Source organism: Vidua chalybeata, chromosome 4, assembly GCF_026979565.1.
Source record: "Vidua chalybeata isolate OUT-0048 chromosome 4, bVidCha1 merged haplotype, whole genome shotgun sequence".
Classification (NCBI taxonomy): domain Eukaryota; kingdom Metazoa; phylum Chordata; class Aves; order Passeriformes; family Viduidae; genus Vidua; species Vidua chalybeata.
Window position 1 is genome coordinate 38893778 of NC_071533.1, and position 22634 is coordinate 38916411.

General features: G+C 38.1%; 1 protein-coding gene across 1 annotated transcript in view; it reads right to left on the bottom strand.

The window, feature by feature from the left end:
* The window catches only part of SNX25 (sorting nexin 25), an 80758-nt gene that overhangs the window by 53364 nt on the left and 4760 nt on the right, over positions 1 to 22634 (bottom strand). Inside the window, exons 2-3 of the mRNA XM_053940048.1 lie at positions 16033 to 16117; positions 8649 to 8865 (exon numbers count right to left, since the gene is read on the bottom strand). Coding sequence (XP_053796023.1) covers positions 8649 to 8865; positions 16033 to 16117 — 302 coding nt within the window. The remainder of the gene's footprint in view (positions 1 to 8648; positions 8866 to 16032; positions 16118 to 22634) is intronic.

Genomic DNA, 22634 nt, shown 5'->3' on the forward strand with positions numbered 1-22634 from the left:
ATTTACTGCCTGAGATCCCACTGAGTGTCTTCAGTGTTAAAACTTTACCCCTTACAAGCCTACAGTTCATCCAGCACTTTTTAATGGAAAGCAGAAGACCAGATTTGCTGCAGTATTCCTGAAGAGAAGCAGTTAAAACATTACCAGGGTTATAGAAGTATCATCATTTCCTTCCCATACTATAAGTAAGCAACTCTGAGCCAATATCTGACGGGGTCAGCTTTGCTTTGAATGACCCCAAAATCGTAAAAGTCCTTGTTCCCCTTGCCCGGCACCTGAAGAAGAGGTCTGGAATGCGTGAGGTTGAGTTTTCAAGGTTGTTTATTTTTCCTTATCTATACCATTCTCTCTCTGACCTGCCGAGATCCGTCTAGTACAGAAGTCACAGCAGTCTGCCCTCAGCCTTAGGCGGCTCCCACATTATATACCCAAAATTACGTGTTGTAGGTTTACAGCTTTGTGCCCATCACCTATGTTAGACAGTGAATCTCTACCTTAAACCAACAGAAAGGTGTCACAATCGCACCAAGACAAGGAGGACAAGACAAAGCAGGAGAAGGCTAGGACACGTCCAGATTCCTCCATCTTGTACCCCTGAATTGCATTCTAAAAACCCCAAAATTCTACTTTTCCACCCTGTGTCAATTCACCTATTACACTACTCAAACCCTTTTGGCTTGTAATTCCTCATGTAGAGTTGGCAGCCTCTCCCACAGGCTAAAATCGAAGGCACAAGTGTTTTTGACTTCTTGCCAAGGTCCCCGAGCCCCCTGCCAGGGTCTCAGACAGCCAAGGCAGCCAGAGGGATGTCCTGGACTCTGAGAAATATCAACACCTTTTAACAACAATACCTCATTTCTCAGGGATGCAGGACCTGTGGCCATTTCATAAGACCAGACTATCACCTGGAATTCCAGGTTACTCAATACAGCAACCTCATGGAAATAGTTTTTCCTGAGAATCTACTCTAGATATCCATATTTTTGACAAGGACCATCTGGTAACTGTCTGTATTATAATGACTCAGGATTATTAAAACTTGGTTTTTATAGTTGGATGTATGCACCTGACACAAAGCACCTTTGACAAACATAAGTCAGTTTGCTTTGAAGTTAAGGCAGGAAGCAAGTTTACATACACACACACACCCTCCCCCCTAAAAAAAAAAAAACAGCCCAAAAAAAAAAAAAAAAAAAAAAAAACAAACCAAACAACCAAAAAAACCCCACCAAACAACAAAATCAAGGGTCTGTAAAAAATTAACAATTCCTCTACAGGAAATTACTTAAGGGATAGATGGATAACAAAGTGTTTCCTTCAGCCTTGATATTTCTTTATTTAGTCTTTCAAGAGACAGCCTTGCAGAGCTCTATTTAAGTCTCAATCAGTACAATAGTGAGCTGAAGTGCACGTGCAACTCTGTATAAGTGTCATCAGTATATTCAACATTCACCATGGATTTTCATTAAACCGACTCTGAGAACTACCAAAGCCACAAGCAGGCTGCATCTCTTCACCTATATCACCCTCAGAGCTGTAAGCTTCTTGACAATGCAGCAAAGTAAAAACTGTTTGATTTATATGAGTTTTCTAAGACATAAAAGAAACAAAAATTTAAACCTTTACAAGCCAGTATAACAAATATACAGGAAAAAAGTATCTACTTAAAAAAAAAAAAAAAAAAAACAGGAAAAAAAAACCACATAGACCTCAAAAAGCACAACAAAAAATAGAAACAGTAAACAAAGCTAAACCCAAAATTTCCACAGCTGCTATTTTATCAAGATAAATGAGCAAGTTTTACACATAATTTCAACTAACGTTTACGGTACATAAAAAGCCTGTCACTTTAGACATGCCACAGTTACCTCTTTCAGGAATAAGCATTTGACATCTCATATTAGTACCAGAGGCAAAGAAGATATGAATGGCTTACAAACTGTGGTATGACCACATCAGCAGTAGGATGCCTTAATGCTTATTATGGTGTCAAGGTTATACTCAATCATTAACAGGAAACCCAACTTCCCACATTGAAGCATGAAAACAAATGGTGAGCTTTAGACCTGCTGCTAGCTATGGGTTGAATTTAATAACATGCTCAGGTCTTGGTTTTTCATGACTAATTTGCTCTCAGCACTTTCATACACAGCAGTTCCCATTGCAACAAATCTCTACAACTTCATACTAATCCCCTTGATATCCCCTTTCCAGAGGCTGACTGTGGTAACCAGTTCTTAGTATTTCTGGTTTCTGACAAATGGAATTATACAAGAAAAACAAGACCTGTGGGAGGTGTTTAGTTGCTATCCAGAAAACTCGGATCTATAGAATTAACCAAGTTAAATCTCAAGTGTTAAAACTCCCTTTTTATCAGTCTGCTCTTGATTAGTTTGTGGTGACATTGCCTTCTTTTTTTACTATCTTATCACAATGCACACTGTAATCACAAAAAAATTGAGGTTATATACCCTATTAATGCCAAGGTATTCAGCTGGGCCAAGAAAATGAAGAGTTATTTCCTCTCCTTATCCTGTCTGTAATACACAGAAAATAAAAGGAACATTATGAAAACATGTATGATACAAACTTTAATCCCCAAACAGCTCACCATACTGTTTCCCCACAACATTTTCCAAGAGCATTGAGCTCTTAACTATAGATTCTGAATCATCACTGGTAGCAGCCTGCAGACCCCAAGCATTCATTTTGCTAAGTCATAACTTATGCTGCAAGTCTGGGCACAAAAACACATAAAAACACTTCAGGATATACCAACAGATGCTGTGTAGTTGACAACTGGTCAGAAGCAGCCTGCGATACCAAATATTCATGTTTGCAGAAACCAATTCTTCCTCTGTCTCTGGAGTCAAAGGTGCCCCAGCTGTAGGTTAAAGACAGAGAACACTCAAAACCAAAAGATATAGGGAAAAAAATTAAAATACTACTACTAATAAAAACAAAATCAGTGTCATTTGACCTCTTCTTGCTGGGGTTTGTTCCAAAAATCACTGCTTGTCAGGGAGTTCAAGACACAAGGATTAACTACCTTCCAATCCTACATGCCTACTCTGCTGATTTTTTCTGGAGTTATTTTCTTCCCAATGGCTGGTATTGGACAATATTTTTGATTTGTGCTGAACACAGATTGATAATATAGATATGGTTTTGTTATTGCTGAGCAACACTTGGACAGCATCAAGGCCCTTTTCTGCTTCTTGAATCACCCCACTGCTGGGGGTGCACAAGGAGTCGGAAAGAGACAGCCGGGAGAGGTGACTTCAGCTGACCAAAGGGATATTCCAGGCCATGGGGTATCATGCTCAGTACGTAAAGCTGGGAGAAGAGGAGGAAGGCGGGGATGTTTGGAGTGATGGTGTTCGTCTTCCCAAGTCACTATTGCATGTTATAGGGCCCTGCTCTCCTGGAGGTGGCTGTACACTTGCCTGCCCATGGAAAGTGGTGAATGAATTACTTGTTTTGCTCTATGTGCACCTTTTGCTTTACCCATTCAACTGTCTTTATGTCAACCCACAAGTTTTCTCTTTTAACCCACAAGTTCCTGCACTTACTTTTAGAGATCTCCCTGAGCATGCTGGTGGGGCAGTGAGTGAGTGGTTTGTGTGGGACTGTTGCTGGCTGAGGTTAAACCATGATACCTACTTACCTAATGCAGGCAATCTTATTTTGCCTATGCTGCACCCAGCAAAAAATAGGGTTTTATTTCTCAAATGTTAATAGTTCTGTAAATATTTAGAGCAGTTATTCAAAGAAAGGGCAAGGGATTTCCCTCTTCCTTTTATGTGGACAGCTTCACAGAAAGGTACTTCTTATTTGTCTGCATCTTGCTTAAGTCCTTTTGGTACTGACTGAGCATTTAATCCAGAAGAATAGCTGTTTCTAGCTTTCAACAAACATATCATGCTACCAGAGGGAGGCTAAATTCCTGGGATCAGATCATTTCAGTCCCTTAAAAGCACATTGCCACCACAGACAACACTGCACCCACATACCAATATGACCATTTCCATTGTTATACACCACCTTACTCAGCTCACAGTCTGTCCTTGATTACATAAAATGGTATTGCCAGTATTCAGCTTGCTTATATTCTAGTTAAAGTAACCAAGCAAAGACTTTTTAACAAGATATGAAGGAATGAAGGAATAAAAGGTGAAACACAAATGGCCAAACACTAACCTCATTACTCTTGCAGGATGCACTTGGCTAATCCTGTTATAAATGCACTCCTGATCCTGCACATATGGGAAAAGAGCAGTGGCTGCTAAAAATAAATCCAGGTCTGACTTTTTCTCCATATCTCAAATTCATAAATTAGCTAATGCTGGACACAGGAAACTATCATATTCCATTTCTATACACCAAGCTAATACTAGAAATTAAATTATTTCCTATTTAAATTATTTAAAATGCAACAAATTTTCACACTGGAAAGTGACAGTTTCCTTCGAAATCCCAACTGAACCTCCAAGTACACCCCAGTGACACATGTAAGATGAAAAATTTGGGAGCTGTCTTGCCTAAAGCTTGCATTGCTCTATGTCACTCCAGACAGTTCTGCCCATGGCTAGAAGTGTCTCTTCCCTTATTTCACTCCGTAGATGTGTGTGGCATGCACAGGAAAGACAGCTGCTGTTAAAGAAAGCCAGGGGATAGAATAAAGAAACGGGAAACAGACCAAACACTACAAGGTTCCTTTCTCCCAGTGCCCTGTCCCCAACCAGCCACCATGAAAGTGGCCTCTCCTGTTACCAAAGAATGGTTTGGGTTGGAAGAGGCTTAAAGATCATCTAGTTCCAACCCTATGCCATGGCAGGGACACCTTCCACTAGACCAGGTTGCTCAGAGTCCCATCCAACCTGGCCTTGACCCATGCTTTGAAGGGAGACAAGGTCTCCCAGCACTTTTCTTCATTTCTGGCCTCTGCTGGCTATTTACCTTGAGCTGTTTATTACTGAGTGGATTTTTGAGATGGTTAACATTAGCCAGAGGGAAAGCAGGAGCAAAAGAAAGGACTGTAGCACCCTTCCTCATTGTGAAGGGCCTCAGCCTACTTTCATCCCCTCAGACATCCTGGTTACTCACAGATTGAAGTTCATCAGTGAAAGCAGAAAAGTAAGAGAATTTGTGTGTCCAACATGCACCTAGTCCCAAAACACATGAACTTCACTCTGAAAAAACAAGACATCTGTCCTCCTGGGCATGGATGACTCCTTTCTGCTGTGGTAGTGGATTATCTGTTATATAGGAAAACCAAGACAAATTGGCTCAGGTAGCACTCCCTCCAGAGACAGTATTAGAGGTATTTAAAGCTTCATAAGCTGCCACACAATAGACAAAATACCCTCTGCTATCATGCTGTAGTATAAACTCAGTGGCAGAAACAATGGAGCACTCCAAGAGGTATCACAACAGGAAAGATACCTCCCACTAATTACAGACTCTATTCCAGTATATTTATCATCCAAAACTAACTGGATTCATTATGAGATACAGAAGGAAATGTGAATGCAAATTTACATTTATTACTGTCTTTAAAACATTAACAGAAAGCAAAGCAGATCAAGACGACCTGCATTCCCTACCTTAGGAAGATGAATTTTTCGTGTCTGAACTGTGGTACTTCAACAGTGATTCAACCCAGTAGACAGTTGAACACCATACAGATTTTCAATCACTCCCTCACCCTCCTCCTTCTCTGAGGAAGAGAATAAAAAAACCCTGTAAAATTCCTGACTTTGGGGTGACCTAATTGCAGCCTTCAGGCACCTGAAGGGAGCCAAAAAGAAAGATGAAGAGAAACCATTTACAAGAGCCTGTAGTGACAGGACAAGGGGTAATGGCTTCAAACTGAGAAGGTTTAGATTAGAGATTAGGAAGAAATTCTTCCCAGTGATGGTGATGAGGCACTGGAACAGGCTTCCCGGACAAGTCATGGATGCCCCATCTCTGGAACTGTTCAAGGCCGGGTTGGGTGGGGCATTGAGCAATCTGGTCTAATGAAAGGTGTCCCTTCCCACAGCAGGGGTTTGGAACTAGATGGCCTTTAAGGTCTCTTCCAATCCAAGCCATTCTATGACTTGAGACAAAGAGAGTTTAATAGAACAGAAAACGCAGGAAAATTAATAATAATGATGATAATAATAGAATTAGAATATATAAAACAAGTGATACACAACACAAATGCTCAACACCTGCTTGCTGATGCCCAGCCAGCTCCCGAGCAGCATCTTTCAGACAACTTTTCACCTAATTTATATATTGAACATGACACCATATGGTATGGAATACCCCTTTGGCCAGCTGGGGTCTGCTGTCCTAGCTATGTCACTGCCCAGCTTCTTGTGTTGCCCACTCCCTCAGCTTCCTCACTGGCAGGCAGTATGAGAAGCTAAAGTCCTTGACATAGCATAACACTGCTTAAGAACAACTAGAACACCAGTTGTCAACATTATTCTCAACCTAAATCTATAATACAGCACCATATCAGCTACTAGGAAGAAAATAAACTCTATCTCAGTTGAAAACCAGGACAACAATATAGAGAATAATTAAAGGCTTCCAAGCTAGAAGAAGCATATTTCTTAGTTCTCAGTCTATAGCTTAAAATGTCAGCATGCTCTAGCACAGTAAATGCCATAGCAGAAAGCAATTTGTACAAAACTCAAATTCTTGTTAAAACTACAAATTCTCTTGAATAGAAAACACTATCAGACTATTTGCTGTGCTTTCAGGTTTATTACATGCATGCTTACATCACTCAGCAGCACAAATTCCATCTGTAGTGTATGTGCACAATGTCACCTTTCTGCTGACTTCGCAATAGCCTGTACACAGCATTTAAGCTGTCTCTCCATCTGCTAAGAAATGGTAAGCTCTGTGCAATTTCCATACAGCTCCCCGGACTTTTTGAACAAGTTTGGATGAGCAGCATGAGGATATTCTAGAGCTTTACATGCATCATGCAGCATCATTTTGCTGATCTGTCAAGCACGTTAAAACCAGAACTTTCTCCTTGTGAATTCATAGCCTTGCAGTCTGCAAAAAACAGTCACTGAGTCCAGTTCCAGCCTCTATAAATTGTTCCGTTAGAGCTGTTGGGTTGGTTTGTTTGGTTTTTTTCCAACCTGCTATTGCACTAATTCTTGATAGGACTTTTTTCATTCCCATATTAACACTGCCTCTGCTATCCAGAGTTAAGGTGCATTTATTACTTCCAAGCGAAAAAGTTAACCAGAAAACAACCAGGAGAAATTAATTTAGTTCTACATAGTGGAAATAACAATCCAACAAAGACCAGATGAAGTGTCAGCAGCTAAGAAACCTCACCAACAGTCAGCATTAATAATACTTAATAATTCTGCAATTCTAGGTCCTACATCTCCAGCTTCAAACAGAAAAACATTCAGATTAAAAAAAAAAAACAAAAAACAAACAACAAAAAAATTAAACTTCCTCATTCTTTAGCTGTTCAAACCGAATTCTTCCCAAAAGCAAACACTTTCTTCTGATCAAGGATAAGTGCAAGCATGATACTTAAAAATCAAAGAGCACCCTTAGGAGTTTTATCTAAGAGATTTCTACCTCATTGCAGAGCTAAAAGAAAGTAGTACCTAGAACTCACTGCAAGATCTTCTGCGAAGTACATACACCTTAATTTCTTATTTTCTTGAACGTAACCTCCCTTTAGTGTCTTTTCTTTTCCTATGAATTAGCTAGGATCTACCACAAATACATTAACCATATATTCTAATACAGAAGAGAAGGAAGTGTCAATGGTAATAGACTGATCACTGACTGAACACAAGTGTTCTTTTTTGTCTGATGGGATGTCAAAAATACATGCATCTAACTGCAGGTAAAACAACTTCACAGAATAAAGTGTACAGTCTAAATCTGAATGATCAAAGCATATTCCAATTAGAATAACCAAAATGCAGGTAAGTGCAGATACAAGACCAAATTCCATGCACAATTAGATAAATTGTGTATTCAAATGTGGGAGCTGTATAGGCTATGATTTCCTATCTGCAATTACAATTTGGGTGGAACTCTAGTGTTCAGGGCTTTTTGAAGTGGACAAAACGATCCTTGCCAAAGAGGAAATTTGTGAAATTAGCAAGACAACTTAAGCAGAGAAAGAAAATACAGCCAACAATTTTTCCACTAGAAAAATCTTGTTACTGCAGGACAGGCCACCTACAGAAATCACAAGGCTTTACCTCCCAGGGTTAGAAGAAATGGAAAACTGAATGTAATTTCTCCTGGTGCTATTCTGGGAAAGGTGAAATAACTGTCTTCTTGTCTGTTGAGTGCACTGACACTATCCCTTCTTTCCATTGCACGTTCACAGTACTTTGCAGGAACTGCTCACGCAGGCCACCTCCTACTGTGAACAAAGGATTCATGGATTAAACTGAAAAGAGTAGTGAATCCAAACTCTTCGAAAAAGGAGTCCAAATGTTTCCTTACATCCTGAAGCCTGCTTGATCTCTAAAACTAGTAATAAGTGTGAACTATGTTATCAGTTTCCTACAAAAGCATTATACACAGTCTTCATCACTTTGATTTAGCACATCTGTAAGAGAGAAGCAGAAAATTCCAATGAACTGCAGTTTTGTTTTTACCTGGCATTGGCTCCTTTAAGGTCACAGAAGTGTGAGAGTAAAGCTTTCACTACATCATTGCAGACAACTTTCACTACATCAATGTGACTCAGCCTCTGTCGCAGCTGCTTGGCAATCTCCCAAAAGTCTTCAGAGAGCAGCTGGTACAGCTGCCCCTCATCTCTGCTGAGTTGCCCATACCACGACAGGATGTAATCTCTATAGCTGTAGTCAAACACTGAAAGGAGAAACAAAACAATAAATAGCAAAAACTGCAAAAGGACAAGGCACACCAAGATAGGAAAAATGTAACCCTCCACCCTTCTCAAAAACTGGATGGGTAATAGGCTTCACATCTACTTCTTACCAAAGAAAGTCAGGTTGGCAAGGCTACAGCAATCTGCACCTAACAGGTTACTGCAGGTCACTTTGCAAAGCAAAACCTTTAAGTGGATTTGCTCAGACAATCAGGTTACCAGCTACACACAAACCTCAGACTAATACCTGTCTCTCAGCAATGACTTTGGTTATATGAGCTATCATATAATCTGACTCTGTCTAAAGTGTTGCAGACTGAAGCCAGCTTTCTCTACATAGGAACTGAATAGTCTCCATTCCAAAGTCACGGCTAAAAAGGGAAGGTGGTAATATTTTTGCATTTGCAAAGATATATACAACACAGAACACCACCACAGAAAGTACATTATAGGATCAGAAGGGCTAAGAGAGAACAAGTGGATTAGTGAGACCACATGAACTTCAAAAACGGCGAACCATTCCAAACCATACCGACAGGCAAAAACCAACATTACTGTAATCGCAAATGCCCTGGCAACACTGTTTTCTACCATTCTGACTTTGCTTTTTGGCATTTGTGTGTCACCAGTTTTACTGATGTTTCACTCCAGAAAATGTCCCTGGAGGTCTAAAAGAGAGCAGGAGGTGTTCAGGGAGAACACATGAACTATTCAGCAGTTGCAACAAGATAGGGGAAAAGCTGGGGTTGTAAGAGTCAAGATACCAGATAACAAAAAGGAGGGATAATAAAGTCATGGTAATTTGAGCAACTTATTTATTAAACAAGCTGGTTTCAAACTTTCATATCAGAAGTCCATCTTATTTATCAGTGTAAGCCTACGGTGCAAAGTAATCATAAGACTCCATAATTTCTTACCTTCCACTTTGATAGAAGTTGTTTGTTTGGTAAATTATGTAAGCTATGAAAATCTCCCTGGCACTGGCAACAGTGAACTAACAGCATATTAATTAGACACAAATTGAAATATTTTCACCTGCCTTTTCAGGCAAAACTAGCAAACCTCAACCAACATAACCTTGATAAAAACATTTCCAGAGTAACTGCTAAAACTGATTAAAGTTTCTAGTCAAATGCTTCGCAAACTAGCTTCCTCAAGTTTATAAAGAAACTGAATCATTTCAATGAGTATGCTGAAATAAATAGTTAAAAGCCTTTTGCTAAGTCATTTCAAGACTTTTTAATTAATAACTCAGAAAAAAATTCCACAGTTCTGTAAACAAATACATAACAGGTTTGATTTTTTTTTTCCTAATCCAGGAGAGAAAGTATGCAGAGCCATATAGCAGGATAGGAACTTCCAAAATACTCTTCTAAAATATTTCACTGAAAACTCTTACCCACAAATACTACAGAGTGATGAAAACAGTTATAAAAATAGTGGTCTTCTGATAAGCAAGCAGAGGAATAATCTGTCAAGATACCACAGAACAGGAGGAATAGCATTTTAAAATCTGAAGCTTTATTACTTATCTCAAGTCTTCCAACAAAACACATTTTAAGAATCTATTTTTCCACAGCTGTCCCCACTTCCTTCTGCAGCCACCTTTTTTGTTACAGCTTAGTTACTCTCTTCTGTTGCAAGGTCTGAAACGCTGTGGAAAGCTGACCACAGCACAGATTCTTCCTTTTCATCTAATCCATAAGAGACCAATAATTTCTCAAGTGCATTGTGATATTTTTTAATCAGCATCACTGACAGGTAGTGACTTCCCAGATATTCTTACAGACACCCTCTCTATTCTTTGCAAGGGTGCAAAGTAGCTATTTCTTCAGCATCTTTTGCCCAAGAGGACAAGCCATGGTATGGAGTGGTGGCTCCTACAGAAGTCTATTCAACAGAGCTCTACAAAGTAAGAGCACAAGAGCAGAACTTGCATCCTGATCCCTTAAGGACATATTGTCTTTCAGAGAAAATCTATTCCTAATGACTGCTAATTTATCAATTTTTAATAGATTATAACGTAATTTATATAACATAATTTACATTATCTTATAGAATTATTATTATAAAAGAATTTATTAATTTTTAAGCAACTCCACACCAAAATGAGCCCAGTTTCCAGCACACTACAAAATACATTCTTTTCGATTCCTTTTAGCCACTCATTAATTCTGTCACATTCAATGCAAAAGAACCACAAAATCTATTGGCAGTATCTAGCTAGAGACAAAAGATCTTTAGTAATGACCAAAAATCAACCATACAATTATGAAATATTTCATCTGTGTTTAACTCTTCCAGTTACATACTTTCAACACCTTAAAAGGATTACACTGCTTTAAACCCTATTTTCCTGCACGTGTGTTTTACAACTCTTACTTTACATGTCTTCCGTAGTTTCCTTGTCACTTCTGAATCTTGTTGCCCTTCCTGCATCACAACTGTTATAGAGAACAGTGCTGTTCTCTATAAAATTCAGGGTTCTTTAGAGCCCAGCATGTATGTCCAAGTGAGCAGTGAGACAGCTTTTAATCATATAAAATTTAAAAAGGACACCAGCCACAGACACAAACAGCAACCAGTTTAAGGCTGGGTAATACACTGCCTTGTGTCATCCTGGCCATGGGGTGCAGCTGCTGCTTTCGTTTCATACCCACTGATGCAGCTGGTGCCTTTTCAGCACTCTAAAGAAATTGAGAAAACAAATGTAGCAAATTTATAGAGAGCAGCTTGCTCCCTTCAGAAAGGAAATCTGCTCATGCATCTATTCTCATTATTTTGATACTACATGTTCTCTAAAACATTGAAAACAACAGTCAGAAGACAAGGAAGGAATAAAAAAAGAAGCAGAACACATTCAGGACAAACTTGCTACCTGTAACTCACCCACTACAAACATAAAACAAATTTCTTCTGATCAAATCAAATGCAGTAGAAACTTCTACTGGGTTTTCTAAATTAATTCAGAAGGTCCAAGTCCCAAATGATTACAATGTGATTAAATGCCACTCGCATGTGAAATTGAAATTGAGCCTGTTCAACTACTCTTTTCAAATACTGTAAACTAGAAGAGTATTTGGAGTAGAGAGCCAGAAGCTCATGTGGAGGTTTAGTAAGGGCACCCTTCTAGACCCTTCCTTCATTCCTACATATGTGCTACAGTAACTGCTATCCCTTTTTCCACATTCATTCACTGAGAGGCTCAGTGGCACCACCAGGGTCTGCAGGTCAGACTGGCTTCAAATCTGCAATTTGCAAAGCTTCACTCTAGACAGTTTTTACAAGATTCATTATCCAACTTTATTAAAAATAACAAAAATCTGAATAACAAGGATTAAATGCCTACTTTCTTTCTCAAAGCAATATTAAAAAACAAAGCATAAACATTCAATGCAAATGCAGACACAGACTTCCAAGTTTCAACAAGTAACTGTCCTTTCCTGAAAACCCTGGAGAAGCCACAACCACAACAAAAAACAATGACAACAAAAACCTGAAAGAAAATTTAAAACCCCTACATTAAAGGTGGGGTTTCAATTACTAATAAATACTCTGTATATTCAGTTTCCAAGACATTAACATTTAAATTGAAAGAGACGAAGGCCATTTTTCACTTTTTGTATTTTAAATTTCATTATGTTTTAGCTATACTAGAGGATGAGGTTTTATGCTTCATATTAGCTTTACTGAGGTTTCTCATGGTCAAATCTTTACTCAAAGATTCTCAAATCTGAATCTTAACTTAGACCATGGTGTAAAAGGCTGACAAAATGAGGTCTAAATGCCAACATTTCAGTGACCGTGATCTAGCAATAGTGTTTAAAGATTTCAGTGCTCTTCTGAAGTTTGTGTTTGGAAAACCACTAGCATTTCTTGGTTTACTTCCATATTCAAATTCTATGAAACTGCCAGGTTTAGAAGGCTTGATGCTATCTATCATAGTGCATGGATGGAACAGCCCTGCGCAAAAGGAATCCCTGACAGTCTCCCAATTCCCCAGTCTTTGGTTCATTTTTATTAAAATTTTCCTGGCATTTGTGTCTTTATTGTTTTTTTATGCAGAAAAAAAATCATAGTAGTAAAATAAAAAAATCAGAAAAATTTATGTCCAAATAATCTTCCACATGCACCCTTTGCCAAGAGTTCTTAGCTTCAAGTGTTTGAATGCCAATAGCAGAGAAAACATACATTCAAATTGGTTTGCTGATATTGTGGACCAAAAAAAATTTGGTTTGAAAGCTGCTTTTTGAAAAAATAATTAAAAAAAAAAAATTAATAAATTTAATAAAAAGAGAGCAGCAGGAGTTACTACCAATTATTTTTCTAAATATCAATATCCACATTTTAAGTTGGGAAATGAGACAGACTTTTTCCCCATCTTTCTGTAAAGGCAAGTACAACATTACGTCTCTAACAGAGTTAGATCCTAAGGGATCAACACAGATCTAATTCATAGAAAGAATCTAAATACCCAAAATATTTCCAAAAAGATCACCTCAAGGTAGGGTTGAAGGAAGATAACCCACTCCTAAAGAAGAGATGGCTCTCTGGCAGGAAATATTTTAAGCTCTAAGAAACAGGTGAATTTTCACAGCAGAACAATTTCACCAGTAGAGCTCTGCCGGGATTTGAGCTATGGCCTGTACAGTTTTACTTACTCAAAAATGACCCAGTGAAGCAGCTAAGTGATATGAAGACCATTCTTCTTGGCACTACTAAAACTGTAGAGACAAAGACTGACTGTGAAAAACAACAAAAAGACCACAGGATTTGGAGCAATAAAAAAGGAAAATGAAATTCAGTTGCTGGGAGGCCAGTGACCCCCCAGCAGATCAATCTCCTGGCAGCTGCAGCCTCAACCCAGGCAATACACACTGTGCAAAGCAGCACGAGTGTGACTGGGCACAGCCTCTCTCAGGAGGCATCTTACCACACCATGTGCATGGAATCCAGACAAGCAACAGGTAGCACTAAAGGATATCTGTAGAAGTGGCTTATCTTCTCTTCTTGTATGGTAAATGAAGGTCAAACAAAAATCAAATAAATCACTCAAGAGAAAGCATGAAAAGTACTGAAAAAACCATATTTCAATGTTAGTTACTCAACTGCTACTCAAGCTGAAAAGGAGACTCAAGGTTGACAACTGAAGGCCTTTTCTTTCTGCCATATTCAACGTGGAAAATCTCTTTGTAACCTTACACATGTTCTGATTTTGAACACTTAGATTTCATAAACTACAACAAACTGTGGCAGGGCTAAATCACAGCTTTCCCCCCCCCTTGTATCTACTGCTAAGGCAAGTACCCCTTAATTAATAATGAAGCAGCACCCTGAAGCGCAAACCTGTTACACTACTCTGCTCTTAATGGAAAATAACAAAGACATTTAGGGTAGAGCTGTAAACTAACATGTACAGAGTTCCTTCTTGGTGGTGTTCAGAGTGAGGCACACTGTAAAAGGATGATTCCAAACAATTTTATTACATGGGCTACAGCAAGACAAGAAGCTATACAAGACCCAGGCAACTATTATCAGCCAGTGACCATCACAGAAAAACTATCTAAACATATAATAGTTATCGAAATAAGACTGATGGTTGAAACAGAAACATGGATGACTCCTTCAGTTAAACCAAGGATATGACCAAGGATCTTTCCAACTACATTAACAAACTATGATGGGAACATCAGGAAAAACGCAGTAAAGTAAGTGGTAGCTTGAAGTGACACAGAACCTCAGGTGAACCACACTAAACTCAGAGAGAAAAGACCACACAGCCTGGCTCTAACACCAGCAAAAGCATGGCATGACTAACAGACATCAGGCAGTTCTGGAGGGGGGCAAGGTAGTTAGCAACTAACAGTAAACCCCAGGCCAACTTAATTACATAATGATGAAACACAGCTGAAGAAATCATAATTAACCAAAGGGCTGTCTCTTCATACACAGCAACAGCATTTGTGAAATCAGATGACATCATCCATGCATCTCCAAGGTAATGTAAAGAGAAGTAAAATCTGTTAAGGAAAAAAAAAACCCCACATCCCAAAACCTCAAGAGGCACTAGTGCCTCTAGTGCACATAGAGACTGATCATTTTGTGCTAATAAAAAATAAACTACTGCTTTTGGGATTGCATTCAGTATTTCAAAATCATTGCATTCAGTATCTCAAACTGAAGATGACTCAGTCACCTTTAAAACCAAAAACACTTTGTACGGTAGAGCAAAAAGCATAGTCTCATCTTTGTCAAACTGCAAAACAAAGAAGTTGGCTTCATCACTTAGGCCTGGAAGAAATAAAACAAAATCTGACAAGTTTGCTCTCCAAAATTCAGCGTGAGGATGAAGGATAAAAGCTAGTCTGAAAAAAAAAAAATAGCAGAAAGGCATGAGCTGTCACAACATAAGGTACTTAACTCTGAAAAATGAATCATTTAGGTATTAGTAACTTTCTTTCAGCCTTTCTGAGTAGGGATGGCCTCATGCATCCAACTGGATGACATAGGTAGGTAGTGTTCTAATTTTATAATTTTGCTACATACCCTACTAATAGCTATTCATAAAAATAACTTTAAAAGCATAACACGTTGTCATAAGACAACCAGGCCATTTAAAACAATGATAGTTTTCAAAGATACTCTCCATTTATGAAAAATACAGGGAAAAGTGCTGCAAAGAAATCTTAAAGGAAACAGTATTCAAAATTAGATAAAATATTTACAAAAGGCTGATATAGTCTATCAGCCAGAAATACAAATGTTGATTTTAGATTCAGTTTTAATGGCAAGAATTGCACTAATTGGGAAGACTGTATGCAGGAGTCTACAGGATTTCTCAATTCAGGAAAACCCAGTCAAGAATATTTTAAGTGTTACCCCTTTGCTTTGTGCATAAGTATTAAGGACTGTATTTCGATGTCTTTCTGTAAAAAACTAGCCACTACAACGACAAGGTATCAGCTGAATAGCAAAAGCAAGATCACGTTACTTACTACAGTGGATTTCTTGAGGAGACTAAGACCTTGCCATTATACTTTATATCATGGAAGAAACCAGGGTCTTATTCTAAAGTCTAGGAATATAGTGCAGTTATGGTTTGCTAAAAGGACAAGAGATATTCAGACTCTAATGCACCTAAGACTCACCTTCTTTCAGTGCTTTATCCATGTTGTGAGAAATAACCACTCTCCTTGATTGGATTGAGTCATGAGAGCTTCCAAACCAATTACTCTGAAATTAAAACAGAACATACATCATAAGAGGAAGAAATAAATCAAAAGTTACAGAAGGAATAAAAAGGCAATAGTACTGTATCATTTGGTCTTTATACAAATATTGTCACCTCATAGGGTAAAACAGAGTGTCAATTGTCTATGAGGTTATTATACATTGTTCATTAAGCACATATTAATACTTGTATATCATACATTGTACAACTTGAAAAATAATCTTAAGTGAAGTTTTTTTTGTAGAAAGGAGCTGCATTCATTTGCAAGACAGTGCACTGAGAATATGACATGCATATAACAAAATGACTGGAACTCTTTTATTCAGTATTTTCACAGCAAACAGAACATTTTTATCGCCTACTGTGACAATGGACTTCGTTTAGCCTTGTAAACTCCTTTTAAAAGAAAAGAGAAGCCTTTAGATCTCCTACTGTAATTTTGGTTCACATTCTTTTGAGCTTCTTTCTTCAAAGATACTTCTGGCCCTCTGCATTTTAAGCTGCTGTCCTATACAAATATTTATCTTTATTGGAGTATTCACTCCCACAGTGTCCAAACAGGTGGGTGGATGGAGAAACATTTTTCAGGGTACAGACAAAGAGCAGTGACTCATGGTGCATTTATATAGAAAGAAGTATAATTCAAAACAGAAATAGAAACTGTACCCACTGAGCTTGGAGCTCACTCTCCTTCATAAGGGAAAAGCACTTCACAAACATCCTCATCCCTCCAACATTCACCACACAGAGACTAGGAAAGCAGCATAAACATAAAGTAAAAACATTGCTTAATGTTCTTAAAGGTAATATGCCCCTATTTCATCCAATTTGCAGGCTAATACTCTGTATTTTGATTTAATGTTTGTTGTCTACTTCAGGTACATGCATGTAGAGTCTTACAAAGCTGATCTAATAGAACCTAGATAAAGGAGTCTATGAACTACTTTTGACAGCCAAAATAAAGCTTTTCAGGCTTGCTCACACCTAACAAACAGCAGAGTGACTTGGAAAGTCCTGAGTGCCCCCTGCCCACAGCTGATTTGTTCCACCCTTTGGATGAATGCAGCAACACTCTCTAGGACTTCTTCCAGTCACTATTCTGAGATCATGACTGTGATCTTTCAGCTGGTTTCTTCCCTCCTTCACAGCACTACCAATGGCAGGAGCAGCAAGACTTCAGCACATTTGCCTTCATTTGCAGTCCCCCCTCACTATTAAGACTATAGTTAATGAGGTGCAAGAACAGAGTATTTAGTAAACCACTACAGATTTCCAAGCTCCTTTTTGACCTGAACACTGGTAAAAGCTTCAGCCATACTCAGCTAAACAGTAGGAAAAAATATTTTTTCTCTTTGTAAGGCTCCAATACATCATCTCTGGCTACTAATGTTATCACACTTCCTCAACACAAAGCTGTGTTAATGCCAGTCACACAATTACTTCAGGATTTTTCTGCTTTATTTGCAGCAGGAAACTGCATTATTTAAAAAATTTAAAAGACCCACAGAGACATGAAATACTTCAAGTACCTTAGGGGAAAGGAAAACCCAATTAAACAAACTCACTCAGGTCTTTCTGTGAAGAAAGAACTCCTAAACATGAGCCCACAATCCTCAAGATGCATGCTCGACACACTTCATCTTCCTTAACACTCATGCCAGCTTGGATATCCTGCAAGGTTAATCCTTCTCTTGAACTGAGTCCTACCTGCATGGAGGTCAGTGACCTCGAGCTAACTTAGGGATCAACAGTTGCAACACATACATTGCAGGAAACAGCTTTTATGGCCCAAAGCATCAGTAAGTGCTCCTCCAATGCAGTGCTACCAAATTACTCCTTTCAAAATTACTTTCAACACAAGTTTAAAAAAAGAAAGAAAGAAAGCAACCTTTAGAGGGGATCTATAGCTGCAAGAAGGTACATAGCTTATTCCACTATTAACCTATGATTCTGGTTGGGTTACTTCAGGTTTAAGAAAAAAAAACTTCTGGGAGACCTTACTGCTGTCTCTAACTACTGAATGATAGGATACAGAGAAAAGGGAGCAAGACTCTTCTTGCAGATGCACAGGACATTAGGAAACATTGTGACACAGGAAGTTCCCATCACAAGACAAAACTATTTTAATCATGAGGCTACTCAAGTACCAAAATAGGGGTACTGACAGACTGCACCTCAATCTTCATCTCTCAGTCTTCCTCACTCTGAGCAAGAAAGTGAACTAGATATCCTCCAGATATTCCTTCCAACCTGAACTATTCATGATCCTTGATGACCCTTCAGAGAGCTGTTAATTCAATTTTATTATTAATAATAGATCTAAAGGTGCCTTGTCTAAAACAGCTGATCAAACTCATTTTTTCTTCCCGTTTTATGAACTTGTATTTAGCAGAATCAAGACTTACGTCTTGTTAGTTTAGGTTGGCTTTCAAAAAGTACTGTTTCTGTGACAATAATAGTGATGAATTAATTAAATAAGCAGGCACCCCCAAGTTAGATGACATATGGCAGCAAACACCTTAAAAACAACAGTAACAACCTGGTAATGCAGATAACCAACATCTGTGATAAGAGAAGGATTTCAGAAAATTCGCAGTCCAAGCTCAGCTCCAACAGCTGAGAGAATGAAAGATACAGCATATTTCACTGAAAGACTTTCCTCCCACCCCTCACTCAAGTCAGATGCAGGGCATATGTAGAAAACAGTTTCAGCTAGAAAGCTTAGATTTAAATGTTTTCACATTTTTCTTCATGTCATTCATCTGAAGAAAAATGGTGCTAGCTTTCATTAAATAGTTGGCATAACCCTGACTGAACCAAAGACATTTGTGAATGGATTTAACACAGTCAAAGCTCTAGTTTAGATGCTCTTTTATGCAGATTAAAACCTGGCATGTTCCTCTAAGCCCTGACTTACACTATCACAGCCGTCAATAATTTTTTTTTTAATTGGTGTCAAGACAATTGGGTTCCTGTCTGTAGGTTATATTGGTAAATAAGGACAGAAACCAGACTGAAACATAAATAAAACTTAACAAAATGACTTGAAGGGGTAGGGGGGTGGAGAACGTACATGCTAAGAACGAGGTTGCTAACAAACAGGGAGGCCTATTTCCTGGAACACTTCAAGTTTTCCTCAGTTTTGACTTTGCTTACAGGCTGAAAAAAAGGATGTGTGCATTTCCTGTAGACTTCTGAACACCACTCATTGTTTGATACTTTTGAAAACTATTTAAGATGAAGAAAACAACAGTCTGAATGGGCCAAGAAAAAAGAAAGCCTGACATTGAACCTGAAATTTTGTCCTAGGTTCAGTCTCCTACAGATACAAAAATTAAGCAAATGTCATTTGTTGGTTTAAACTATATAAGTAATTTTAAATTAGCTCTGAAGACAACAATAGATGTTAAATAATAAAGAATTAATAAATTATTTCAGCAACAACACTCAATAAATGGCAAAACACATAGAACATGGGAGCACCTTCCACTATCAAGAAATTCATTTGCAACACTTGGCATCAAATGCAATTTTTAAAACACAGCAGCAGGCACCTGCTACAGGCACAGGCACACCACATGCAGCCTTATTCTGCCATGGAATTAAGGCCCGAAGCAGGGAAAAATTTACAATTATACCTATTACATTAACTCAATTACAACAAAACTTGAACAGAGATCATGACAGATGCCACAATATAAATGGGCATTGTGGATGAGACAGTTCAATCAATGATCTAAAAGGGAAAGCCTGCATCTAATTCAGCATACACAAACCAACCAGTTACTCATAGTTACTTGTTCCTCCCACTGTTGCCCTATTAGCTTTCCTCTTATCTTTGTAAAACATACATTAACATCAGACTGGACCTTCATAATGAAGAGTCACAGCCTCAAACAATACTTCACTGAACTCTCCATAAATTTATATTTAACAGATGTGGATAGATGTGTTCATATCCACATATTACTTCATATAGATGTTCTTATCCAAACATTGTTTCAACTAATGATGCAAAAATAAATTTATATTCACAAGAGTTAATATTTTTAATATATACTTATAGTCTATTTAAGATTACAAGGCAAATATGTATGTGTCACAGTCAGCATTAACAGATACTATAATTACCACTTTAGAAGTCAACATACTTAAAGCATGTTAATCCTATTATCTTAAGCATCATTATCTCAGTAATTATTTTATGATATAATCTCTTTATTTCTACTAATATAGTAGCTCCTGGAATATGTAAACTCTGTTTATCAGATAGGGATCTTCAATCTTAACTGTACCATGTCTAAAACAGGTAAAACTGTAGCAGTGTAAAAACTTTATAATCAGGGCACAACTTTGTTCATTTGAGATTTCACAGAATACCAAACAGATAAGAATATGAAAATCAAACATTTCCCAGGCATTACTTTCATTCCATCAGTACAGCCAAAAAATAATTGCTAAGTTAGCATTCAAACTGCTGCTCAGCAAGAAATATAGCATTATCCTGTGCTGGAATTTTTAATATTGCCATCCAAATAAAGTCTCAAATGAATTCCCAAGGTACAGGCATAGCCCCAGTTTACTGAACATTTCCACACTCTCCTCCGCTGTAAAAAGAGATGACAAGAACCAATGGTTCTTCAAGGCCAAAAAAGCCATATGGCATGAAAACTAAATTGCAGGCAAGCCAGAAAAGCCAGCACAAAATTATGCTTGAGCTGTAGAGTCTCAGCTTAGCAACCAGAAACTCCTGTGAGCTCTATTGCTATACCCTCCCTGCACATGACTTTTCACCATACACACATTTTATAACCTGCTCTGTGTTTTCAAGAGCACTACATAACATGCAAAATGAACCCTCATCATTCATTTTATTACCATTAACTTGTTCTGTTTCACTGTGCATATTTAATAGGGGGAAAAAATGGTATAGAATGACTGGTCACAAAAACCTCCCATAGACACAACACAAATCTGAGAAATGAGCTAGCTCCCTAGTTATGTTTTCAGTCATAAAACATTGTTCACGTAGAGAAGCAGTCCCTACAAAGGTAAAAACAGCCCATTCACAGCAAAATATGAGATGTCAATCTAACACGAAGTTGAGAAAATTAAATGTCAAGCACAATAAAATGAAGACCTGACAACAACACAGGATCCAATGAAAGGAATCAGAAAGGACTGCCTAACAAGACAAGAAACCTCTAAATATACATGATGAATAAAAGAAACCTCTAAACATACATGATCATGAAAAAAAGTGTGGAAACTGCTTACTGCTACAGAGTTATGGGACAAAGAAGTGAGTGACAGAATCTGAAAAACATTTAATTTCCTGACATCAGTGTCCTGTCATAATAAAGTTATCACTCCAAAGTTACACCTGCAGGTAGTCAACATATGCAGTCCTACAAAGTTCCAATTCTGAAAAGGCTTATAAATCCCAAATTATAACAGATGTTTAACAGATACCTAAAAATAAACTGTACCAGAAACATCTAAACCACAGGCTCTGCTGAACTGTAACAGAACACTTGCAATTCATGCAACATTCCCTTAACATTTTAAAATATTCATGGAATTGGTAGAAATTGCTAAAATATATTTTCATTATTTTGATTTCAGGACTTTCCTAGTAGTAAACTCAACCAGATCATCAAAAGCTCATTGTTGACCTGCCTATAAATGAGACAGAACCAAGAACAAACATAAAACTCTGAGTTCTGTTAAAAATGCACCAAACATATCTTCTCCTTTCAATCCAGAAATAACCCATCAATTAAAAGACTGGCAGTAGATCAGAATATCTGCTTGCAAGCCCAAAACAGTCTAAAGTGCGACAAAAGTGCCACAACCAGAAACTGCTATTGCTTTTACAAAACTCCTGCAATATCAGAGCTTTAAATATCCCCTGTGCAGAGAATGAGACAGATCATAGAACATGCTTGGCTTTAGATTTAGAAAAACCCACAAATACTTTTAAAGTCTTACTAAGGCATACAGATCAAAATTTGAAGGAGTTAGGAAGCTTCTCCTCTCCCTCACAGTTCCTCCAAACTACTTATTACCTCAAGAACTCTTTTGCATCCCACTTGAAATTTATGCCCACAGATGGCAAACCTTCCACTTTCCACAGATGCTGGGGCTCCTCCAAGCTTACCTTCACAAGCTTCATCTCATGGCAAAAGCCCAACAGTGAAGGAAAATAAAACTCTGTGTCCTTTCTCTCTGCTTCCCTTATGTTCTTCACAAAGGGCAGAGCACTCAGCTTGGATACTATGACAAATACTCCACCTCAGTTAAGTTGCCATCACATTTGAAAGATTGGGACCATTTCCACTTCACAACACATCCTCCTACAGCTTGGATAAAAAGCAATACTGTGTTCCAAGACCCAGATATTTCAAAGACAACCTGATCCAATGAAAAAAAGCTTTACCCATGCCCCCTCCATTAATGGCAAATTCACAAAAATACACATTCAAGGATGGAACAAGCCTTTAGGAACATAAAACATGA